Source organism: Carlito syrichta, unplaced genomic scaffold, assembly GCF_000164805.1.
Source record: "Carlito syrichta isolate Samal-C Ts95f unplaced genomic scaffold, Tarsius_syrichta-2.0.1 Scaffold302821, whole genome shotgun sequence".
Taxonomy (NCBI): domain Eukaryota; kingdom Metazoa; phylum Chordata; class Mammalia; order Primates; family Tarsiidae; genus Carlito; species Carlito syrichta.
The window spans coordinates 1-26,911 of NW_007246917.1; the positions used below are offsets into that span (position 1 = coordinate 1).

Genomic DNA, 26,911 nt, shown 5'->3' on the forward strand with positions numbered 1-26,911 from the left:
CGCACCTGTAATTCCGGCTACTCGGAAGGCTGAGGCGGAAGGATCGCCGGAGCCCAGCGGGTCGAGGCTGCGGTGGCCGGGAGCGGCCACTGCACTCCAGTCTGGGTGACAGAGTGAGACTCCAACTCAAAAAAAAACATATATATAGAGGCCAGGTTTGGTGGCTTAGCCTGTAATCCCAGCACTTTGGGAGACCAAGGCAAGTGGATTGCCTAAACCCGTGGGTTTGAGACCAACCCAGGGCAACTTGGCGAGACCTCTACTCTGCAATAAATAAAAAATTAGCTGGGCATGGTAGCGCACGCCTGTAGTTCTGACTACTTGAAAGGCTGAGGCGGAAGAATCACCGGAGCCTAGCAAGTTGATGCAGGGGTAGCCAGGATTGTGCCACTGCACTCCAGCCTGGGCTATGGGTTGAGACTCCAACTCAAAAAATAAAAATAAAATAAAATAAGATAAAATAAAATAAAGAAAATAGAACAATATGTAGAAATGATTCGTAGAGAAATCCAGTATGGAAAATGACCCATAACCATTTGGTTCCATGACTTTAAGGTTCTTGAGAGCAGAAATTATTTTTATTTGTTTATATATCTACAATACCTAACATAGTGCTTAATAAGTAGTAAGCAGAAGATGGATAAATGAATGAATGGATGGATGAATGGGATGCATAATTTGTACTGTGCAGTAGGATTTTGGAGGAGGAAGAATCTATCTAACTGAATAATTTTGCCTTGGCAGATAAGCTCAGTGTAGAGAGAAAGACCCCCATAGGTACAGTGTGAGGTTGCTGTCTGCATACCAGATCACCATAGAGTCAAGCACAAAAATGGAGCGGGAAAGTCTAGAATATCAGTGCTTTAGGCTGTAGCCTACTACATCATAACAGTGACTCTCCAGCTAACCAGAATTGTGTATTTCCTTGAGGACATTGCTAAAACAGTTGCAGGATATAGAGTAGGTGGAGGGAATTGTGAATGTTTTCCAGACTCTGGAGAGAACTTAGAGAGTACCCTCTCCCTGTAAGCCACTCTCTTTCCACAGTGAAAAGGTGTAGTGTTTTTTTGAGCTGGGAGCCAGGATTTAAATCTCAGCTCATTCAAAGTCCCTGAAAAGTTGTTAGATTACTTATGCTTTGTTGACTTTATGTATTTAAAAAATGTTATTCACTTATTATTGTTAACCATCATACACAAAATCACCTTGGGCTCTTTGGGAATGACCAGCAGTGGAGATGATGAGTCTTTGTACCATAAATAACTCAATTGCTCCCTCTGTCAAGACTGTGTTTCTGCCTGAGGTTCCTTTGAGGTCTATCAAACTAGCAAAGCCAAACTGAGCCAGGGGTGTGGTTTGCTGCTTCTGAGTCTCTAACTTCAGTCCCTATGAATGTTGTAATTACAGAGTATCAGCTAGAGCCTCACAGTTTAGAAATACTGTGCAGTTATTCTTATAAACAGTTGAATAGGAATTAAATGTCCTTTGAGTCAGCATTAGAGTCTCTAGAGTGACTCTTTATATGCTGTTTAATATATAGCTTTGGAGGCTCTGTACTTGACCATTCTGGTGTGTAATTGAAAAACAGAATTTTGAAACAACACAGTTTTGGACAACGTATCGAAAAGAATATCTCTTCCATACATTAACTATAAGGCCCATCATTTCCTCAAGAAAAATACAGCACAGTGTCAGATGCTGTATTAATTTCTCCACCTGAAAGCTCATGTTGGTTGCTTCGTGACAAGTTACACACATTACAAGTGGTGGTTTCTTACCAGGAAAATTTTCTTGGACAAGTTATTCACATCCAATCCATCAGCATATGTATTGTTCTATTTCCAAAATATACCCTAAACCCATTTACTTCTTTCTATCTCCACTGTTTACTTACTGTTCTATCCAAGACACCATCATCTCTCACCTAGATCACTGCAGTAGCCTCCAGACTTTTCCATCTTGCCTCAATACATTCAGTTTCACATAATAGCCAGATTCATCAGTTTAAAATATAACAGATATTGTCACTTCTTGTTTTGAAATCTCTTCCTAATTTGCCTAATCTCTTCCTAAATTGCTTCGTATGGCAATTAGAATGAAATCCAAACTCTTTACGCTGGCCCAAAAAACCTCTCTGACTTCTTTTTGTAACATTCCGCCCTGTCCTCTCCCCCCTCTAGCCTCCCTCTTCCTTCTTTCTAAAAGAAAGATCCTTGCTGTCTCTCTGCCTGGAATAGTCTGATTCCAGTTCTTTCCATGACTGACTTCAGCTTAGATGTCACCTCCTCTGAGGGCATACTTCTCTGACCTCCTAACTGAAAAAGCCCTCCTTCCCTTACCAGTAACTCTACACTATACCTCTTTATAGCCCTTTTAATTTTCTTCTGAAATTACCATGTTTATCTATTTGCTTATTTTCTTATTGACTTCCTCCACACAGTCTGAACACCCCAGGGAAACTAGGACCTTTATTCTACCTGCTACTGAACAATATGACTGGAATAGTGCCTGACATAAAATATATACTTATTGAATATGTGAATAGATAGCACACATATATATTCATTTAACAAATATATTTATTTATTTGAATATATGTTCATTAATGTATACTTTATGTGTTATATATGAATAAATAGAGATCACTGAAGACTTTTTTTCCTATCTAGTTTTTATCTTAACTTGGAATATTAGAATGGATGGAGTCATCATTTTTGTTAAGTGTAGGATCTAGGCTAGAATAAATGCAGCAACTTGAAAAAGCAGTAAAAGATTTTGCCTCTTTACTGTACCTCACTATACCATGAACATGGAAGAACACCTAGAATTACCAAAGACTCCTTGACCAAATGCTTACAGTGCCTTCCAAGAGGAATCATATATGTGTGTATATATGTTTCTGAATGTATTTTTATGGACTTTATTTAGGTATTTATGTTAAAGAAGTGATAACTCCTATAAACTCTAAGCTATTGTCCAAAGTTCTAATGCCAATACTTAAATCACACATATCTTTTTATTTTGGTGCTAGAATCTTTTTTTTTTTTTTTTAATTTTTATATTTTAAAGATGTGGGGTACAATTCAGGATTAGGTACATAAGTGGTCATCATACATGTGAAGTTTGAACCTCCCATTGGTCCTCACTTTGCCTGGTTTGGGATCAGGTAATTAATGTTATGTGCCCAACTCCTCCCTCCCCTGGCAGTGTCCACTACTGCCAATCCCTTTCTTATAGTATAATGATAAATGTTCAAGATCCCCTTATGAGTGAGGAGTGAGTGAGTTCTTTTGGGTTTATTCCCAGAAGGGCAATTGCTGGGTTGTGCGAAAGGTCGATTTTTAGAACTTTTAGAAATCAAGTGTGGTGATTTCCACAGTCTGTACTAATTTACACTCCCGCCAACAGTGTAGATGCGTTCCCTTTTCTCTGCATCCTCACCAGTATCTTTTGTGGTGCTGGAATCTTTTGATTTGCTTTTTAAACTCTCCTTTATCCATAGTTATAACTTCATTTTAAAATGGCCTTGAGGAAAATATACATATGGTAACAATTACACTCAGTTCTGAAGTTAAATGTCACGTGGATAGATTTATCTATGACCTAATGAATGAGGTATTTCTACTTCCTCAGTGGATAACTCATTTCTATTTTTATTCATATTTTCATCCATAAAATATTTTAAGCACTGACTAGTTAACAGCACTATACTCACCTCTAAAGTCAAAATTACTAGTGAGGCCAAGCCAACTTGGATCTCTTAGCCTAACATCATAGTCTGCAGGGTGACCTGCTTAACGCTAGGGCCTAAGAGTCTTCACCAGTCTGTCTTCAGTCATACTCAAGGAGAGAATAATGCCAATGTTTCTATGGTGTGTTTCAGCAACTTGGAAGTATATACAGTATACTTGCTGCAATCTTAAATGTTGGAAATATTGAATTTTCTTCTGTGGCAACTGAACACCAGATTGACAAGAGCCACATTTCCAATCATGCAGCTCTGGAGAACTGTGAGTTTCATCATCTTCTATTCAAAACTGGACTCTTTAAAAGTCTTATGCTATACCATAAGTGTCACATAAGGATAATTTCAAGCAATTATACTAATATGGAATCTTTAAATAAAAACTCAATTTGTATAAAACTAAAATTTAAAAGTCTAATGTTTAAAACAGATCTTCATGCCTACAAATTAACTGATCATTATAGGCAATGTATCTAACAACTAGACTTTTATGACTATTTTAGGAACTATTTACATTTCAATGTAAAAACATGGATAATGTAATTAAAATTTAATAAACTGATCTGAAAAATAATTAAAGTAGTTATCTTATAGATTTAGTATATATATTATTTTATAAGTAATTAAGACCTGTAATATTTTCATACTGGATGAATTTTTGTATACCCATTCATCCTGGGTTATTGATTTTGCTGTAATTTTATACGTAAGAGAAGTTCATTATGGTATTTAATTCAAATCAAGTTTTCTCATAATAGTAGAATTTTATTAATTATTCCAATAACTTAAGATTCCTTATTGATATCTTCTTCCAATGGCATCCTTTTTTTCTCTTTAGAATATATTCTATTCTTTTATAATTAATATTGGCATATGCTCCTATAATTCCATATTATTTGTTTCATGTATTACCTAGAGACTTATAATATGAATTTTTATTCATGTATTATTTTTCTGATTTATACTTAAGAAGAGAAAGAGATGTTTTAGTATAAATGCCAAACCTCCTGGTCCAGAACTGTCCTTAAGATCCCTGCCATCTCTGTCCCACTGTGTCCCTGGAACCAGGGTGGTGATACAACAGATCAAGTGTCTGAAGGTGGCATGTAGTGATTGACATGTACCTTGAAACCTTGAGGAAATGTGTTCTGGTTTTCCATATATAAAAACTTGTAATTGACACACAAATATTAGGTTGTCCAAAGTGGAAAAAATTACCAGAAAATTCCATTGAAAAGATTCAAATCTCACCATCTGCTCATAAATAGAAGAGTTATCAACAACCAACAGGATAAGTTGCAATAGAGATAGATAGGTTGTAGGTAAGGGTATATTAGAAGCAACCAAACTAAAAAATGATTTTGATGATTGAGAACTTATCTCTCTATATAAGGAGACAATCATATAGGTTACAAAAGGTCAATATTAATATAATTTAAATTACTTAAAGTACTTTCTGGAATAAAGTAGAAATTCATGGAAAGTAGACATTTTATTAATTTACATTAAAATGATTGATAATTAAATTTACAAGGCATTATCTCCAAACCAAGGGTATATTTCCAGATGGTTTTACAAGTGCATTGCTCCAATCAGGTACCAGTTCTGTCTATTTTATCCTATAAATATCTCTCAAATCTGACCAGTTCTCTTTAGCACCATTTCTTTATTACCATCATTGCCATCCTTTTTAACAACTTTGCCTCTCACTTGAACCAATTAATCTCCCAATTGTCCACTCCACATCATGCATTAATCTTTTCCAGGTCATTTTCTACAATTCATTCAGGAACCACATAATGCATGTATCAGTGGACTCTCTCAATCTCTCCCTCTCTCTCCCTCTTCTGCTCCCTCTTCACTGCCACTTTCCCTTCCTCTTTCTGTTCCCTTTCTCCTCCCACCTACATTTCTTGATTAGCTTCTCAATCCTTCCAGATAAAGACCATCATGACTAGAACTTTGTTTTGTACTTAGCATTATATCTCTAAGTGAAATGCCTGGCATATAGTAGACATTCAATAAATATATGTTAAATGAGTAAACAGTGTGGGAATAGAAATAGACATACAGATCAGATCAGTGAGAGACACTGTTCAGAAACAGAAAAATTACCAAAAATGGCATTATAAATCCCTAGGGAATCGGTGTGTAGGGTGGAGCAACTGGCTAACCATCTGGGGAAGGGGGGATGTGCAAATTTGAATGATTCTCTTTTACCATATACCAAAATGAATTTCAAGGGGGGGGTTCAAAAAAAACCCAGAATTTTCCTTTGGAAGGTGGTCCACTTGTAGTACAACTCAGAATTTGTTCCTCCAGCTCAGTCAGCCAAAGTTTTTGTTTGTTTGTATGTTTTTTGGGGGGGTCGTTTATTTGGGGTTTTTTTGAGTCGGAGTTTCACTCTGTTGCCCAGGCTGGAGTGCAGTGGCATGCTCATGGCTACCACAGCCTCAACCTGCTGGGCTCAGGCAATCCTGAATGTTACCCACAATTTGTGGAAGAAATGTCTTGAGTTGTGGCAAACAAGTGTCCAGTTCTTCTATCATGACAGTGTACCTGCCCACACCATGACCAAAAATGCCATGGCCCCTATGCCCCACCCTCTCTATTCACCTGATCTTGCCTCAAGCAACTTTCTTTTGTCTCCCTGTTTAAAAAAAAAAAAAAAAGTCCTCAAAGGGAAATGTTTGGCATGTGGAAGAGGTGAAACAAAATACTAAAAGCAACTAAAAGGCATCAATATTGATGAGTTCAAAACCTGCTTTAAGCTGTGGAAAAAGCATCTCAATAGGTGTATTGCATCAAACAGAAGACTTTGAAAGTTTACATGTAAGAATAAACACACAATGTTTATAAATAAATTCCATTTTGACGGTCTCCTCTCATATATTTTAATTGCAAAAAAGTAAAAGTACTTAACTGAAGTGTATCTATATAATCCTGAGGTGAGAAAGGACTTGAAGGAATTTATGTGCAGAAAACCAAAAGCAGAAATGATTAAAAAAAAAAAAAAGACAAGACAAGGTCTCATTGTTACCTAGGCTAATAGCACAATTATGGCTCACTGCATCCTCAAACCCCTGGGCTCAAGTGATCTTTCTCCCTCAACCTCCTGAGTAGCTGAGACTACAACTGGCTCACTGCATCCTCAAACCCCTGGGCTCAAGTGATCTTTCTCCCTCAACCTCCTGAGTAGCTGAGACTACAACTGTGTGCCCCTACACACAGCTAATTTCTCTATTTTTTGTAGAGACAAGGCTGGTCTTTGTTGCCCAGGCTGATCTCCAACTCCTGGCCTCAAGTGATCCTACCATTTCAGCCTCCCAAAATGTTGGGATTACAGGCATGAGCCACTACCACACTTGGCCAGAAATGATTTTTTAATGTCTATTTGACACATAAAAGTAAAAAAAAAAAATTCATACTGATAAAAGAAAACATAAATGAAACTGCAGTGCAAATGAAAACTGAGGGAAAATATTAGCAACATATATATCAAAGCATTATTCTCTTAAAGCTATGAAGAACTGGTATAAATTGATTAGGAAAAGGTAAACATAACAATGAAAAAATTGCAACTTATAAAATAAGAGTCAAAAGTCACCAATAAAATTATGAAAAAAATGCAGCTTCACTAGGAATCATTTATAATCCAAAAGATAGGAGACATTGTTTTCTATCAAATTGGTTACTTAAAAATCAATAGTCTTTGGTGTCCATGAAATTGAATTGAATTTATTGGTGTTTTATTTAACTGGTAGGAGTGTAATGGCTCAGAGTTTTTAAGAGCAGTTAAGTAATATCTACCCAAAAAACTTAAAGATTTTTATATGCTTTGAGCCAATTGTTGAATTTAGGCAATCTATACTAAGAAAATAATACAAAATATAAACACAGATTTATTTCAAAAATATTTATCCCAGCATTTTTTACAATGATGAATATGTGGAAACAACCTAAACATCCAAAAATTTTTAAATTATTGATATAATATATAAGAATATTATGTAGCAAATTAAAATCATAGTTACAAACAACTTTGAACAAAATGGGAAATGTTAAAGCTATTATATTAAGATAATATATTTGTGCAGAATAATGGCAATAAAAATGCCTAAAAGGAAAGAAATGCAAAAGGTTAACTTTGAAGGCAATATTTCTGCAATGAGTACTTCTACAACATGAGCAAATTTGTTTAAGATAGAGTTCAACAATCTTAGCCACATAACTAAAAAATATCATGCCACAAATGCTAAAAGTAAATTCAAAATGTTCAAAATATTTTAAAAGGAGAACAACTGGTTTGAAAACTTAAGCAATTTGTCATCTAATAGTTTTAGTTAAAAATGTTTATTATATTCAAAAATAAATTTTGTTCACTGCATTTGTGTTATTAATTTGAAATTCCCAGTGAAATTTAAATTTAAATAAAGTGAAATTCAGTATTAAATAAATGCTTAATTACCAAGTTTTAACAAAATGTAGTAATTAAATAAAATAGTAAAGTAAATAAATAAATAAAATAGTAATTTTTAAAAACTAAAAAGTTAGTATGGTAAGAGGTACATGAATGTCAAGATAAGTTCATGCTTTTTCAGCTGTCTGCTGCAGAAGTTACTTCAAATACGTGTGTTTTGGTATATCCTGAAGTCTAAGTAAACTTCAATTAATTTCTACATTTTGAAATGTGTATATACTAGTGGTATCCAAATTACACCAAATCTATTTGTTATCCCTTTAAATTATTGAACACAATTTGATGAAATTAGTTTAACATTATGTAAACAACCACTCACTTGTGCAGTTGTGTCACTCTGTCAGCCAATGAGATTTGTGTTGTGTTACATTATGCAGCAGCCTAAGTTTGACCAGTGAAGATAAGTAGAGAAAAATGATCAAGAAGAGACATAGGACCCATTTTGAATAGTAACTTATTTTTATATTACAAAATCCTCACATATTAAATTCATATCATTTGAAGAAGGCACATTAAGACATTTTCATTTTCTGGGAGTGATCTCATTGCTATAATTTCTTCTAAAAATACATCTGCTTATTTTTCAGCTGCTTCATTGCTTTGCATTCAGGCAGATGAGCTACAAGAAGCTCTCACCTCCCACTGTGTGGTCACTAGAGGAGAAACAATTATACGACCCAATACTGTAGAAAAAGCTACTGATGTCAGAGATGCCATGGCTAAAACTTTATATGGACGTCTCTTTAGTTGGATAGTCAACCGCATAAACAGTTTGTTGAAGCATGACTCATCACCAAGGTAAAAAAAATTTTTTTTTTAATTTTTATAGAAACATTTCCTTCCCAAATGTCAGGTAATGTAAATGTATTTTCTAATTGTTGCTCTGTATAAGTTCATTTAAGGATATTTCTACTTTATCTAAGCTATAGTTTAGTAGATATGATTCATTTCCTAATAGTAGCACCTCATTATACCACATAACTATATGATTTTTAAATTCCTGCACCATAAAAACTGTAGCAACATGAATAAACACAGTACAAAGTGATTTTTTAATGTCACATTTTACTATCAATTAATACATTCTTTCAATTAGAAGTTTTACCATGAAGTATATACCAGTTTATATTTGTATAAAACGTCAATTCAGTAGTTCTTTGATTTTGTTTTTAGGGTTTAAATTAAATTTTGAGGATAAAGAAAAACTTTCTTTTCATATTTTAATTCTCACCATAACCTTATAAGGGCAGGTGTTATGATTGCCAGTGAAAGGTGGTTCAAAAATGCACTATGTAATGGTAGATCATAGTAAATGGTAGAACCAGGATAGGAGCGTTAATGTTATCTGACCCCATGTCTACAGCCTTCCTAGAACCTTACCTTTGAAATAAAGATAACCACAGCCACCATTGACTGCTTGCTATTTGCTAGGGATTGTACATAAATGTAAGTCCTCACCTTTACATCTAAAGCTTTATTTTACCATAAATTATATAATCTTTAGAAATTTTGCATGTGGAAAAGCAAGATGGATGCCTAACTTAAGATCATCCCATTCATACCTGCTTACTAAACATAAAAGATCACTTTATATACATTTCAAGTGTGCAATTCATCATTAGTTTTCCACTAAAATACATAACACAGCATAATATTATCTGTCAAAGTGTCTAAGATATTATCCATTATTCCTCCATGTTCTTAGTTCTGTGTTCCTCAAAATTGCTTCTATACCTCCCTACTGAACTGTATGTACGCTATCATAGCCAAGCCTGCAAATCACAATCTAATTTTCCCATTATATTTAATGGTCAAAATGACTTGTATGTTCATGTATGACCATCTATATGATATCAAGAATTTATATGAAAATGGAAAAATTGAGGAATTTTTTTATTATCCATATATTCAGATAAAGTAAGCAAGATATTCAGAGATCTGACTTCATTTTTTTATTATCATCTGCATGTTTGGCTCTAAATAGTACCCAGAGGGATTATCTGCTGAAAATTCTACTATAGCCTATGTGCTAAATGGTAACTTTCCTTGCCATACACTAATGAAAACTATCCAAATCTTAGATTTTAAAATTTTTTACAGAATGTTTAAAAAACTAGAGCAAGATCAACTGAAATATTCTAGTTCAATTCTGTCAAAATTACACTAAGATTTTAGAGAGCCAGGTTTTGCCACTAACTTGTGTGACACTGGAAAAGTTACTGCATGTTTCAAGGTCTCTTCCTCCTCGGCTATTAAATAAGGATGACAAGTCAAGTCATTGAATGACTTGTCATTAATAAGTTAGTGGTCTTAACTATTGGTGGTTATCTTGAAGACTTTTAAGAACCTCTTGAAAGCTATCTATGTCCTTCATTCAAGATTTTTAAAATGTGTATATTTAAACATACCCACCAAAATATTGCATACAGTGTGATTCCAGACCCCTTGAAGGCCATTAATAGATACCACTTTAAGAATCCCCATACTAGATCATTTGTAACATCTTTTCTGTCTCTAACACATTAATGTACAATGAGTTAAATATTTATCTTGGTGAGATCTTGTGGGACAAAGTAAATATAAAAGAATAATAATTTTGACTAAGCCAGTATGCATTTTAACTAGGCTTCTTTCCTCATTTTCCTCATATAAACACATGGACTTACATTTACTATCCAAAATAGGAAATTTCGGAAGTACTCAGATAACTTTCCTTTTGTTCATCCTGGCACATATTTAAAGTATTCTGTAATCTGTGTTCTGAATTCAGTCACTTCCTCTAAATGTAGAGCATATCCTTCAGCTCACAGCGTCCAGTTGCTAGGTGCCATTTCCAAATCAGTTTCTCACACGAGGCATAACCTAGAATATCTAAATAATAAACACAAAAAGAATCTTTTGCACTTTCGTTTTTAAATTCACATAAAACCCTGAAGAACTCAAATCACTCTATAAAAAAGATACCTGCACACGTATGTTTATCGCAGCGTTGTTCACAATAGCAAGAACCTGGAAACAACCATGCTGCCCATCAAAAGAGGACTGGATTAAAAAAAAAAGTGGTACATATACATGATGGAATACTACACAGCCATAAAAAAGAACAAAATCATGAATTTCACAGCAACCTGGATGGAACTAGAGTCTATAATACTGAGTGACCTCTCACAGAAACAAAGATCCGAGTATCACATGTTCTCACTCATATAATGGACCTTAAACATGTAATACTATAAGAAAATGACTGACGGTACTGGGAAACTATGGAGGGGGGAGATGGGATTGACAATAGCAAATATCTGTCTGGGGACGGGGAAACACCTCTTATCAACAGGGTGCCTGAATGAAACGTAATTGTATACCTAACCCTTAACTGTACCCCACAAAACCATAATAAAAAATATTTATAAATAAATAAATTCACATAAAAGTAACTCTGCAATATATGTATTTCTGGGCGGGGGGAGCAAACGTTTTGACCAATAGTAGAAAAATTATTTAAAATATTCCATTGTAAAATAATATTTAATTGTATTTTAAAGTATTTAATATAAAATAAATCTTTATATATTTATATCTTTCTCCAGATTGCTATTTATCATTTACATATTAACAATTATAATCAAATAATCCAAAAATAAATAACAATTCTTTAAAATAATTAAGATCTTTTTAGTAAATTTTTTAATTCTGCTAAAATGAAAGACTAAATATACTCCTTAACAGAATTTTTACTTTTATCATACAATTTTTATTGAATATATTTTTGCTGTGTTCTGAGTTCTAACCAACTTGCTCCTGTGATTCCTGAATCACACAGGGTTATGACTGTGCTTAGGGAAAAAAGTTTCTTTCTTTTGTTTCAGTATATAAGAGTATTTGAGTGGTTTCTCTACTACAAGGAAAAAATTTTCAATTTACATTTTAAAATCGATATTTTTATATGCTATGAAGAAAATCTTTTTCAATTAAGAGTATTTCACTCTAAGTATATGTCCTTGTAGTAGTTTCTTAGCTCAAGCACAGGAGTCCTGGATTTGCATTACCTCTTCAGGAAATACTTCAAAGTAATATCTCTTTAATTCTTCTAGTGGGACTAATAATGAGCTGAGCATTGGCATCCTTGATATATTTGGCTTCGAAAATTTCAAGAAAAATTCCTTTGAGCAGCTGTGCATTAACATTGCAAATGAACAAATTCAGTATTATTTTAATCAACATGTATTTGCATGGGAACAGGTAAGTTGAGGTACTTATGAAGATGCATGCATGTGTGTGTTAAATGTAGAGTTGTACTAAATGAAGCAGGGCATATATCATAAATTTAAAGCCTTAAACATTTAAAAAAAGACAAAGAAAATATTTTATTTTCTTCATGTCTATAGCAAAAACAGAAACAAAAACAAAAAACTAGTATGAATTTAGCATAACTTGATAGATGATGTTAAATGTTCTCAATTGAAAATCGGTATGCTCTTCTCCAAAATTTAGCATGTCTGAGCCCTTACAAAGAAATTTCCTTTGAAATTTTAAATAAACAGATGTGTCCAATAGTTTCTCTTTCTGTAGACTGCATAGCTGAAATTCTATTTGAAATTTCAATATCCATCTAAAACCCATTAAACTTCAGAATTCCAGTAGCTAGGCAACAGAACATAAGATAATGGGTTTGATGAAAATGCTATGAAATGGTAATTTTGTCAGGGTACAATGTGTAATTTATGATTCAGCTTCAAAAATATTCTTTCTTAGAAAAAAATCAGAGACTTACTTGAATTTAATTTGGCAAGACTATAGTACCATTTAAATTATTTTACTATCCGAAAGAGTCATATTTCATGTCATTCAGTATATCACTTGTCTCCTTCAAATATTACATTGTTTTGTGTTTAAATTAGAGGTAAATGAACCTGTTTTTATTCCAAATATTTAGGTTTATTGAGAATTTATTTTGAAATTACATTTTGAAAACAGTAGTCACAAAAGAGAATATTTATATCTTGACATTTCTTAGGCAAAAAAAAAAAAAGGATGTAAATTTAAGACTTTATTTTCTTATCTACCCCAGGATCTTGTTCCATCAAATATTCTCTCTTCCTCTCACCTTCTTCACTGCTCTCAACCCTTTCTCCATTGGTGCCCTCCTATAGCCTAGATATGAAGAAGTCTCTTCCAAATTTTAAAACCAAACAGAAAAAAACCAAAACAAAACAGAAACCCTTCTCCTCTCTGTAACCATGGCCCTATCTCTTCCCCTCCCAGCCAAAATCCTTGAAACCATGTTCAACACTCACTGTGTTGCATTAATTTCTTCACCATCTGGGCACATTGAGTCTATAGCATTGATCTCCGATCTCTCCACTTTACTACGTGGCTCTTCCTAATCTCATCAGTCATTAATACATTTTTGCCTTTCTCACTAGGCTGTAAGCTCATTTAGGTCACATATTATTTAGGTCACATATTATTTAGGTCACATATTATTTTTATATTTTCAGAGACTGACAATAAATAGCAAGTCTTCAATAAATATTAATTAAATTAATGTCATCCCACTTTAATATTCACAGAATCCATTTGAACCAGAGACTGAAACAAGTAAAAAAATTGTAGTTTGGGTTTTTTGATATGGATCTATGAGGGTTACCAGGTGCATTCTCATGTGTTGGCCATCTAATTAATGACTTGTATTGGTAGACCTCTATTGTTTTCTTTTTGGAGTTGGGTAGTATCTGATTTTATTGAAACTAGCCTTAAGCCAATTTACAGATATTTCAATAATTATTGCTTTTCACTTTTTATAAAATATTATAATTTACAAATCACTTTGATTGATAGCCTTGAATTTCATCCATGATCCTAAAGTCTTTTGTCTATGGGTTTGCTACAAAACTATAAATCCCTTTAAAATATCATTGAGAAATACTGAAAACAAGCAACTCAAGATTTCCCTCAACAAAATTAAAACTTCAACTAGAATCCAGGATTATAAAAAGCAATTTGAGGAATTAAGACCATTCCCAATCCTTTAGGTGCCTGCCTAGGGGAACTATCAAGGAATTCCTGCTTCATAATTTTATGGATCAGACACTGGTGGCTGAGTATGACCAGGTTAATGAATATGTTATTCAGTAGAAATGGTTTTAGTTAATTATTCTCTCTAGTTTAACATGTGTGTGGCACTTTATTCTTTTACTCTGTTACTCCCTTGCGAAGGTAGAAAATGTAACTAAGAAAAGCTAACTCTGTATGAATTAACTATCACAAACAAAGAGTACGCTTACACTAATTTATATAAATGAGAAATAGCTACAAAACCAAATAATTAATTAAAGTCATGGTCACACCTTTTTTGGTCAAATGTTACCCAGGTTTGACCTAATTTAGAACCCCTTAGTTTAACAGAGCCATTATTGCCTGTCAGTAAGAAATAGTGTCCTTACTTTCATGAGACATACAAATGATCTGGCTAAGTCTCAGCAAGACACAAACAAGCCTTGGGCAGCACCTTAATGAATAAAACACTTCTGGTCTTGTTAAAATCAGCAAGCATTATTTTTACTGATAGTTCTACAACATTGGAACATAAATAATGGTCTGCTGAAAGTGTTTTCTTATTTAACTCAACTTTGATTTATCTGTAATATACAAACCAACAAAGCTGGTTACAAAGATATTTTGAATATGATTTTCCCACTGCCTTTTACTATCAAAAATAATCAATAGACTACACCAAAACATTTTTAGTGAAAGAATTTATGATGGTGACCTAAATGATAGCTTGCTAAGAGGGTAGTTTTATTTCTTTTGGAATGTTGCCTCCAACTAACAATTTGTATTACTTTCCTAGATGGAGGAATTCCTATTATCCACTCACTAGCAGCTATGCCTCCTTTATCCTCATAGTCTATTTTACTATGGACATTAATTATATGCCTCAGAATCCTCTTGACAACAACCTAGAGCATCTAGAACTTCCATCCCTTTCTTTTCCTTATTATCAAGATTTTTAGAGTTAAGAGAGCTGGTCTATAGAAGCATTATTCTTCCAGGGTGTTTAATATATAACTCCTGAAAATTTTCTGGAGTTTGATATTTCATAGTATTTGAAGCTCTCATGCTTTCCCAGCACTAGAAGAATAATTCTATGTATACTGACTTCAAATAAAATCTAAAGGGACAATTTGTATCTGAAACAACAGTTTGACAATTAGATGATAATGTAGGTCCCACCTTGCAAATAGAAGATGCTCGACTGAGAAGTATAGTTGTAATCATTTTAAATTTTAACATTCAGCCAAAAGCTATTCAGTGAGTTGCAGCTGAAAATGTGTAGAATTTTCTCTCAATTTTATTAATTCCACAAGCATAATATTTATATCTCAGCCTTCCTTGTTACATTTGTACAGAATTTTCCTGACACACTGTTGAATTCCATTTTCTGAAAGGCTTTTAGTTAGCTGCTCAAAGGGCTGTTTTCTCATTTCTGACAAGGAAGGCATCTTTTTCTCAATAGCCCTCACACTAAATTTCCAAGATAAATATATAGCAAAGGTTTTGGTTTTATTTGATTTATTCTTTTTGTTCATTATCTTATTTTCTTCCATGTGTAAGACAGCTAAACAGTAATTAAAGTGTGATATAAAGTCTTAAGTCACATTTCTCATATTAGAATCCCATATGAGAAATGTACATCCCCTGTCAAAGGTATTCTCATCCTGGTGCTGTAGTGGTGGCTTTGTATTTTGCACTGTTGTATAATCATTGTGTATAGAACATACAAAAGATGTGAACCCTGCTCCTTAGAAGTTTACACTTAAAATCACGGGGAGCACACACCAACCATAGATTGGTCACCCCTCGGCATGAGTTTGAATTGGAACAAATGACATTGTTCTTTAGGGCACCTAGAACATGTGTATGATGATACTACAAAGCATTGCTCTGAAATCCTGAAGATTCACTCAACCTACTTATACACCTATTTATACTTTGGATAAGTTTTCTTCATCTATTAGAGTAGCACAGCTGACTAGCTATTAATTGGATTAAAGTTTTTTTAAAATGAGCTATTAATAATTGCTTTTTTTTACAAGGGTGAGTTTTTACATGTGTCATTTATACATGTACCCGTGGGTTTAGCACTGAACGTCAGAAGTCATTTTATAAGCAGGAAACTATTTACAGCACATAATGGAAACAATAACTGCAATTATGGCTCTACCTTCTCTTGCAGAAAGTGATGTGCATGACTTTCATCACCAGCTGTTCACATCCTAAAGTGTAAAGCTTTTGTGATTTTAAATGTGGGCTCCAACACATAATTTGTAGCAATTACAAAGAATAAAAATTTATTCAATATATGATAACTATATTTTTAATTTTTTATATTATAAAGTAAAAATAATCAGTCAGCTGATAAAAAATGCATGGACAAGTTTAAAAAACTCCTTAAACATGTCTTCAAATTGTTTTGCTGAGAAGTATGAATTTTTATTTTGTATTCAGCTTTCTTCCCCATTAAGCCACATGTGTGCAGGGTTGGTAGCATGTGTCTTATTTTAGCTCTCTGAGTGAAAAAGACCATTTTATGAGCATTTTCTCAAAGCAGAAAGATAACCAAATACATGTGAGAAGCCCTTGACACAACAAGTCTTTCTTTTTAAATGCCAAGCTTTGGGGTTTTGGTTGAGATTGCGTTCAAATATTCATTCCACTTCTCACACACTGAGTATGGAAGCTGATGTGCAGTGATTAGAGATGTGAGGCAGCCCCAGCAGCGGCTTCTGACTGTGAACATGCCATCCTCCCCCTCTGACCCGGGTGTGTTCCTCATCCCCCTCAGCAGCCATGCCACACTCGCAGTCTGTTTCTCTTTCATTGATGAAACTGGATCTTGCCTTTCATGTGATGTGGGGACTTGAGGTACCTATTTGGATAATTTGATGGTATTTTAAAGTTTTTTTAAGTGTTGGTTAAAAAGTCATTCTCAATGAAATATACAGTTAGGAACCTGGATCCATTGATTGTACCATAGTCTTCTACATGTGCAGTTAGAGCACACTGTTGACAAACTAGAAAGTAGTTTTTTTGGTAACGATTTTAAAATGGAGAAATAGTTGAAAGCAAAACAGATCCTGGTATATAGAAAACTACATTTCTGAATTTCTAACCCAAATGCCTCTTTATTGTTAGCTGATACTCACTAATATAATATAAATTTTATAATTATTTATGGCTTTTATAGAACTTTCAGAAATAGACATCACACACAAAAAGTGACTAGACTGGAATTTTCATCTCAACATGCATTGTTAATACATGTTTTTTCCTGAATAAGGAAAAACTCCTTCCTCCAAAGTTCAATAAAATGTGCATAAAGTGAAACATTAATATTTTATTAGGAATTATCCAGAATACTTTCTCATTAGGCTATTTGTCAAATTCTGAATTAATGACCTGTGTCATCTCAAATTAATGATGACCAGCATTCTCTGTGACCTACCATTAACATTAACATAAAAGCTAACAGGACTGCCAATATCAGCTTTGAATAGCAAATACAGGAAGAGATAGAATTCAAATCATAGATTTTATTTCACATTAAGACTTCAGAATTTTAATGTGTTATCACTTCATATATATATATGAAGCTGACGTGTAGTGATCAGAGACATGAGGCAGCCCCATATTTTAAATATTAAAAAATTATATAATTTTCTTTTTAGTTGGAGTCTCACTCTGTTGCCCAGGCTGGAGTGCAGTAGCACGCTCATGGCCACCCCAGCATCAACCTGCTGGGCTCCAGTGATCCTTCCACCTCAGGCTTCCAAGTAGCCAGAACTACAGGTGTGTGCTACCACACCCAGCTAATTTTTGATTTATTGTAGAGAGGAGGTCTCGCCAAATTGCCTGGGCTGGTCTTGAACCCATGGGCTCAGGCAATCCACTTGCCTTGGCTTCTCAAAGTGCTGGGATTACAGACTAAGCCACTGAACTCGGCCACTTTTTTATATTTTTAAAAGTTATTTCATTAAAGTGTTATTAAAATATGTATATCGCAAAAGATAATGAAAAAGCAAATGTGGTAAAATATGAATAGTTGGGAATAGCCACCATTAAGGATACACAGAAGTTATTTATGCTTTTCCTGAAATTTTCTGTAAGTTTGAAGTTATTTCAAAATAAAAAATGGCAAAAGTTTTTTTTTTACTATAATAAACATATCCAGTTTAACTTGAGTACAGATAGCATCCTTGTATAGATCCTAGATTTTTAACCTTTTTAAAATCTTTCTCTTAGAGAAAGGAGGATTTCTGTCAGTGGTTAGAACAAGCAACTTCTTCTCAATGGTTTCTTTCCACCTTGGGCAATGTTTTCATAAATATTCACACTCATTTGAGTAGTTGGTGAATAGAAGCTCTTTTACTAAAGACAGGCTTTAGGATATGTGTTTATGTGACTTCTCTCCTCTTGCAAGCATTCTGACAACAGTTTTAACCACATTTATTCATTAAGTTTCACAACACATCCAGGCACTTTGAAATTGAAATGTTAAAACCAGAAGAAACCTAAACAAGTATCTGTATTTCCCAGATAAAAATAACCCTCCATGATTTGTACAAGGTTACAGGCTGGTGTAACAAAACCAGGATCAGAAATGTGTGAAGGTTCCAGAGTTATCCAGGGTTTTTCTCATGGACAAACAAATAAACAAAGTTAAAAAAATCCGGGGATATAACAAAGTAATCTTCCATGCAGAAGAAAAGGATGCTCCTACCTATTTATAAACAAAGTCAAAAAAGGAAGGAAGATGGGTCAGTCTGGTCACACGAAAAGCCAAGGAGAATCAGCATTAAGGCAGGATAGCAAGAGATGAGATGACAAGTAGTGGGGATTGTGACAACTGGAGGGAGCAGGAGACCCCCATAGGAAGGTTTCAGTACTATAAAATGGAACAACTGAAGAAAAGCATATAACCCAAAGCAAATAAATCCCAGGATGTGATTTCAGGGCTGGAAGAGTGGAAAGTCAGAGAGTATCTTCACAATGCCTAAAGGACAGGAGCTCTATCTTTTTTGTATCTAGTTCTACCTTCCCCAGCCCCACCTACCCCTAAACATGTAGGTGCTACATGAATGTTTGAGGAATTTGAGTATGAGGCATCCTTTGCAATGCACAAAGACAGCACCACAAACCCAGGTGAACTGCAAATGCCATCTCTCTCTCTTTTTTTTTAACCCCATTTTATTTATTTATTCATCACCCCAACTAGTGATTCATTGTACCTGATAGGTAATTTTTCATCTCTTACCTGCTTCCCACTGTCCCTCAAGTATCCAATGTCCATAATACCATTTTGTAATCCTTTGTGGACCCACAGCTTAGTCTCTACTTATAAGAGAGACCATGTGGCATTTGGTGTTCTGTTCCTGAGTTACTTAATTTAGGATGATGACCTCCAATTCCATCCAAGTTCCTGCAAAACACATTATTTTGTTCTTTTGTATGACTGAATAGTAGTCCATGGTATATATAAATCACATTTTCTTTATCCATTGATTGGTTGATGGGCAGTTAGGTTAATTCCACATCTTTGCAATTGTGAACTGTGCTGTGATAAACATTTGAGTGCAGGTGTCTTCTTTGTATAATGACTTCTATTCCTCTGGATAGATACCTAGTAGTGGGATTGCTGAATCAAATAGCAGGTCTACTTTTAGATCTTTGAAAAATCTCCATACTGTTTTCCATAGAGGTTGTTCTTATATACATTCTCTCCAACAGTGTATAAATAGTCCCTTTTCACCACTTCTGCACCAACATCTGTTGTTTTTTTTTTACTTTTTAATAATTGTCATTCTGATGGGGTAAGTTAGTAAGTACTCATTGTGGTTTAAATTTGCATTTCCCTGATGATTAATGATGCTGAGCATTTTTTCATGTTTGTTGATCATTTGTATATCTACTTTTGAGAAATTTCTGTTCATGTCCACTTTTTAATAGGATTCTATTCTTTTTTTCTTGCTGATTTGTTTGCGTTTCTTGTAGGTTCTGGATATTAGTTCTTTGCTGGATGGATAGTTTGTGAATATTTTCTCCCATTCTGTAGATTGTCTTTTTACTCTATTGACTACTTATTTTGCTTTGCAGAAGCTTTTTACTTTAATTAAATCCCACTTATTTATTTTTGGTTTTGTTGTTTGCTTTTGGGATCTTAGACATAAATTCTTTGCCTAGGCCAATGTCCAGAAGGGTTTTTCCTAGATTTTTCTTCCAGAATGTTTATGGTTTCAGGTCTTAAAGTTTTTAATCCATCTGAATTAATTTTTGTATATGGTGAGAGACAGAGATCCAGTTTCATTTTCTGCATGTGACTGTCCAATATTCCCATAGAATAGGAAAAACTAGTAATTTATTTCTATGAATATGATTTTAATAACATTCCCTAAGTATTTAGTAATTCAAGTTTCCTTCAAACCCAAATTAACAAACATATATGTTAATCTAAATAACAAATATTTATGTATTTACTCATGTATGTATATATATGTATATTAGGTTAATCTTTCTGTGATTTAGTTTTAACTTTGAACTTTTAAGTGATGGAAGCAGTGAAGGATTCAGTACCACAGTACATTTTGATAGTGTTTAAGGCTTTTTCAGATCAATCAACTTAAGTTTCTTACTAATATAAATCAAGCTTGTTCCGATTCCACAAGGACTCCACCACAATGTTTAGGATGGAGAAAAATCACTGGTTTTCCACGTGCTCCTGTTTTGACTTTTTCACTTAGTCTGCAGATCTTCTTTTCTTTCAAATCCATCAGAGCTGCATTTATATTACCCACCTCAATGCAGACGTGATGCATTCCCCCAGCCTTGTTTTTCTGCAGAAAACCTGCAATTGGACTGTCATTGTTCAATGGATAAAGCAATTCCATCTTGGTATTTACCAGTTGACAAAAACAACAGATACTCCATGTTCACCAAGAGGGAATGGCTCACTTCTTTGGGCTCCCAGAACATTCTTATAAAATGCTGCACCCTTTGCCAAATCTGGTACTGCTATGGCTACATGATTGAGTTGACCCAGGTATCACGCAAGACCTGCCACTTGATGCAAGAGCGGCGACATTGAAAATCCTTGGTGTTGGAACTCAAAAAAAGCTCTATGGTGTTTGCAGTTGCTGCCATAACCACCGCCATCAGTACATGCCCCATCTTGGAAAGAGCCCAAATGCCATCTCTTGATATAAAGTTCATTCTTCCTCTCATGACCTAAAATGAGTAGAACCATTAAAAAGTGGACTAAGTTTATAAAAAATAAGAGATACTGATTTATTACTTGAAAACAAAAACCACGGGAGAATAAATATTGAGGATCACATGTACCAGCTATTAAAATACTTCTAGATTCTAAAATTGTGTAATATTGTTAAATGATGGGCTTGCCTCTCTAAGAATGTTGTGATTTCATTCCCCAGGTGTAAATTCTGTGAAAGATCTCAGTATGCCCTGTCATTGCATATTATAAATCTTTTATTATAGGAAAATGTCATGAACCAAGTCACCCCAACTGGTGATTTCAGGAGAATCTTTTTAAAACTTCAGACTTGGATAAAACTATCAAGCAGTAGTAATAAGTGTTCTGCAGTAAAATGATGAAGTGGTGTTTTGGGGGAGTAGGGAGAACACTGTTCCAGTTGAGGAAAGGAAACTGCAGAATTAGTCTGGAAGATGGGGGGAGTTCTTTCTAAGTGGTGAGACACTAATAATGATAATAGACTTTTTATTGTTACTGATCTATGCTGAGTAACCTATGTTTAAAAGATAGAAACTTGCAGCCTCGCTAAGCCTATGGTGACCATCCTTCCACACTGCTGTGCAAGTCTGATGGCTCTATGTAGTAGTGATCTTGAATCTCTCCTAGGGTGGTGCTTTGGCCCTAAACATTTAGGCTGTAGTTTGCGCTATTACTAAAGCATAACACTGGAGGTACACCTTCTATGGGTTTTTCTGCCACTATGTCTTTTCATGACTCAAAATTCAATGAAAAACAAAAGAGACCTTTACCTAGGTATGGGGTTTCTTAATATCTAAGTCTGCTGATTTCTCCTGCCTCATTGCTATATATGGGGTCCGACAATTAAGTTCACAAACTCATCCTAAAAAGTGCTACATGCCTCATTGCCAACTATCACTATAGTCACCTTCCCAGTACTCCCCTTGGAAATCTATGCAACAAAGCCAGCACCTAGTCCACCCATCAAAGCAATTTGGGAGCTCCTTTTCTGGAATGGCCATCAGAGCTGTCATTGTATTACCTTTGATGTTCTGAATGTCGTCAAAATGTCTTCCTTTCAATATTTCCTTATCTTTGGGTAAAGAAAAAAACCATTGGGGGCCAGATCAGGTGAGTAGGGAGAGAGGATGTTCCAATACAGTTATTTATTTACTGGCTAAAAACTCCCTCACTGACAGGGCTGTGTGACCTGGTGTATTGTTGTGATGCAAGAGCTCCTTAGGGATCATTTTTGCATATACCTTTCTCATGCCAAGACTTTCAGTTAAGGTTTTTCTGTTTCTCTACCAATGTTTATTTGGTCTGCTATGCTTCTCACGGCCAACTGACAATTTGTGCACAATTTGATGAATTTTTGCAACGTTTTCATCAGTTCTGCAGGTTACTAGTCTTCCTGACCTCTCTTCAATAGTGATGTTTTCTCTACCCTTAGAAAAACATTTAATCCATTTGTACACTGCCATTTTCTTTATGGACTTATCCCCATAAACTTGGACTAACATGTCCCTGATTTCATTTCTACTCTTGCCAAGTTTAGCAAGAAATTTAATGTTTGTACATTGCTCTAATTCAAGCTCCAGCATTCTCACAACAGCACATAAAAACATGCAACAATATTGAATGCCACTCAGCAAGATACCGCCACACATAGACATGAATACAGTTGTGAGACACTGATATACCAAGGTTATGAAATCTTACCGAGTTGTTTGTACAATGCTGACATCATCATTAGCAAGTTTATGAACTTCATTGTTAGAACTTGTATTTGAAATGATTATTTACCTATTTTCAAAAGAGAACTCAGGCAATCTGAATAGAGTAGAGATTATATTTACTAAACCCATCAGTTTTAATACGGTTAGTAACTGTTTGTCTTCTGCTTTAAATGTATTTTTAATATACAGGAGAGAGCAGAGGACTTTCAGAAGAGATATGATCTCTGCTTCTCACAATATACTTTAAAAAACTAAGCATTTTAAGATCACAACTACTACAAAAATACATAGTGTATTGTTTTGCTCATGATAATCTTACTGTAAGTGCTTTTTAAATTCTGAGTAATAGCATTTTTTTTCCTCCATTGGTTTGCCTGGAGTCCATAATACTAGCAATTGTCCTGAAGGGGAACCCATTGTTTTCCAAGTCACTTATCTCTGCTCTGTATGATCTGCCACAAAAGCATTCAGTGGATTTTGACACAAGCAAATAGAAATGACAAATACATTGACTTGGACCTTAACATCATGTGCTTTCTATATAAAACATCAAAAGTTCTTTTGATCTTTGCAGTTGCCATTTAAACTATAATATGCTATCACCATAATGTGTTTAATAGTGAAATAATTCTAGGTCTACTTACTTCTCCCAAGGTTACCTTCAAAAGTAAAAGCTGTGAAACTTCAAGGCATCATTTTCATTTTCTTATAGCGGATAAACTGAATGTCTTTCAGGTTCTCAACCTTTTAGACCATGGGTTCTGCCTTATTTTATACATTAAACTTTGTTTTATTTAAAAATATACATTTCTTTTTACTGGTGACACCTTGGAAATGAGATTTCAACTTCATAAGCCTTCTACCATAATGATTAAAAGCCAGACTTATCAAATGTTCCACCTGCCACTAGATAAATTCCAGAAATTTCCAGAAATAAGTTTCCTTTCTCTTAACTCTTGGAGCATGTTGTACATAGTATTTATCTATTCCAAGTTACCTTGCATTATCATTCAAATTATATTTTAAATCTGCTAAGGACAAGGAGGTTGTTTTAAACATCTCTATCACCCACTGTAGTGCCTTAGATGTCCATTAATATATTTAAAGAATTACATAATAAAATAATTGTGAAAATTGCCTGTAGTTTAAGTATGTGAGTAATGTAGAAGGTTCTGCCTGAGTCAGTGGTTGTTTCAAATACCTAGGAATGGTGACTCATCACTTGAGAATTGGTGACCACCCTACATGCAAGCGTTGCTGCACATTATAGTTCAGAGGCTGTGTCTCTTCTTTCTTTGACAGACTTCAGCACTGGGCTAAGAGTGCAATTGTGAAGGCAAAGTCATAGAAACAAAACTGGGCACAAGCCTTCGTGTCCCTTTTGTAAAGTAGATCGGTACCTATGTTGTGGTGGCACTACAACCCTACAGTAACTGTCTATGGTTCATTGTTTTTATTTTACACATTTTATATCACAATATATTGGCAAATGATTATTAACTACTATATATTTTTATTTTGTGAATGGGGTTTGTTACCCTCATTTAATGGATGAGAAAATGGAAGTTTATAGAGTAAGGAAAATCCATACCACTATATAGCTAGTTAAGTGCCAGAGTCCACAGATGAGCCCATGTGTCCTTGGTTTTAAATGTATTGGTTGGACCTGCCACTGTCCACTTTACTAACATTGTAAATATCTAGAATCATGACTGAAATATCTAGAATCATGATTAAAATATGATCCTATTGTTCTTGAGAGATTCACTGGGGGAAGGTATACCTCTAAGATATATCTGGTTCATATTCTATAAGTTCTGGATCATAATTGTGTTACTTCTTTTTAACAACATATCCACCTATGGTTTGAAAACTTGAAGTGTATGTAATTCTAGTATAAAGACTGTAACTTCTTTTATTACTACCGTGGGTATAGTCAGTGCTGACTTTAAGGCATTAGCCATTCTGTAGAAAGAAAAATAAAATGGTACCATCAGTTTAAGGGCAAGGTCATAGGGAGGAATTTATTATAATACATGTAAAGTCCAATTTTAGGTAATTGAAATCAAGCTATATATTATTCTCAAAGTCTTCCGTGGTTTTTATATGTATCATGACTTGTTATAGAATGAATACCTAAATGAAGATGTTGATGCTAGAGTCATTGAATACGAAGATAACCGGCCCCTCTTAGATATGTTTCTGCAGAAGCCAATGGGTTTACTATCCCTACTCGATGAAGAAAGTAGGTTTCCCAAGGCCACTGACCAGACTCTTGTAGGTGAGTTTTAAATCCAGTGTCTGCATGGTTTATGAATATAGTCATGCAATTCTGAATGATTTTTTAGATTGCTTTAAATTAGTTGGGATAAAATAGCTATCATAAAGCCTGTATATTTGAATTTAAAGGAGAGGTTTTGGATCTAATACTTGGGCCACAGAATGTTAATGACAGGGTGAAATATTTAGTGATAAAATTAACAAGTTTGGATATTAGACTTGCTTATGTTATGATAAAGTCTCAAGCATAGAATCATAGGTTAGAAATGGCCTTAGAAATTATCCAGCTCAAAATTAGAAATTGATGAGCAGGGCAGAAGGACAACTCTAGGATTTTTAAAACATATAGCCAACAGGAGGGAAATAAATTAGCCTGTGATGTTCTGCTCTATCATTTATTTAATAGAGGTGAGTAGCTACAAATACCTTAATAACCTCTAAGTTACAGTACATGAATAAATGTTCATGATAATAATCCTGAGTCATCAAAGAAAGATTAAATGTATTCACTTTTTCTGTTTGAGAAGGCAGAGATGTATATTATATATTTTAAAAGATTATAATCCAAAATGGTTAAAATGAAAATGTCTTACTCTTTAAATTAAAAAATAAAAACTCTTCAGATTTTTTTCAGATATCTGAAAAAAAATGTTTTTAAATGTGCAACATCATATTCCCTGATGATAGGAGATATTCATTCAGTATAATAAGTACTAGCAGAAAATCTAGATTTACGTTTTTCTCTTACTTACTTTTGGTAGCCATTAAACCTATTTCTTGCCATTAAGCCTGTTAATGTTGCTTCTTTCTGACCCACTGATTGGCTTAATCTCTCTCCTCTAATTGGACAACACTAGATGGAAAAGAAAATATGCTGGTGGGGGAAATCACTTCATAAAAGTCACTTGATTTTTATATTAGATGTTCCTTTTAAGACAAGTTCTCTGAAGGAGGTAAGATTGTTTATAGAAATTTAACAGTTTTTATGATCCTATTGTGCTTTTTATGTAATAATACTAATCTATAGTTTCTCAAATAGAAAGGAGAGCTAAAACACCAAATGTTTAGGCTCATGGCTTGGTATCAAACTGTGTTTCACAAACTTGATTGACTGGTCAGTCTCAAGTACTGCCCTTCCTCCGTACCAGCTGTTGTCAAAATGTGGTTACCAGATCATGAACATCAGCATCACCTGAGAACTTGTTAGACATGTGAATTCCTGGATACCACCACATACCTACTGAGTCAGAAACTGGGAATGGGGCCCAACTGCCTGTGTTTTAACAGGCTCTCAAGGTGACTTTGATGCATGTCAGGGCTTGGGGACTGGTATCTAAATCACGATGGATGAATTAAAAACTCATGATCTTGAGTTTTGCTTT

General features: G+C 34.3%; 1 protein-coding gene across 1 annotated transcript in view; it reads left to right on the forward strand.

Annotated features, from left to right (window-relative positions):
- Positions 1–3,857: 3,857 nt before the first annotated feature.
- Positions 3,858–26,911, forward strand: part of MYO3A (myosin IIIA) — a 95,618-nt gene continuing 72,564 nt past the window's right edge. Inside the window, exons 1-4 of the mRNA XM_008057162.1 lie at positions 3,858–4,010; positions 8,813–9,023; positions 12,317–12,464; positions 25,377–25,530. Of these exons, the coding sequence (XP_008055353.1) occupies positions 8,941–9,023; positions 12,317–12,464; positions 25,377–25,530 (385 nt within the window). The 5' untranslated portion in view covers positions 3,858–4,010; positions 8,813–8,940. The remainder of the gene's footprint in view (positions 4,011–8,812; positions 9,024–12,316; positions 12,465–25,376; positions 25,531–26,911) is intronic.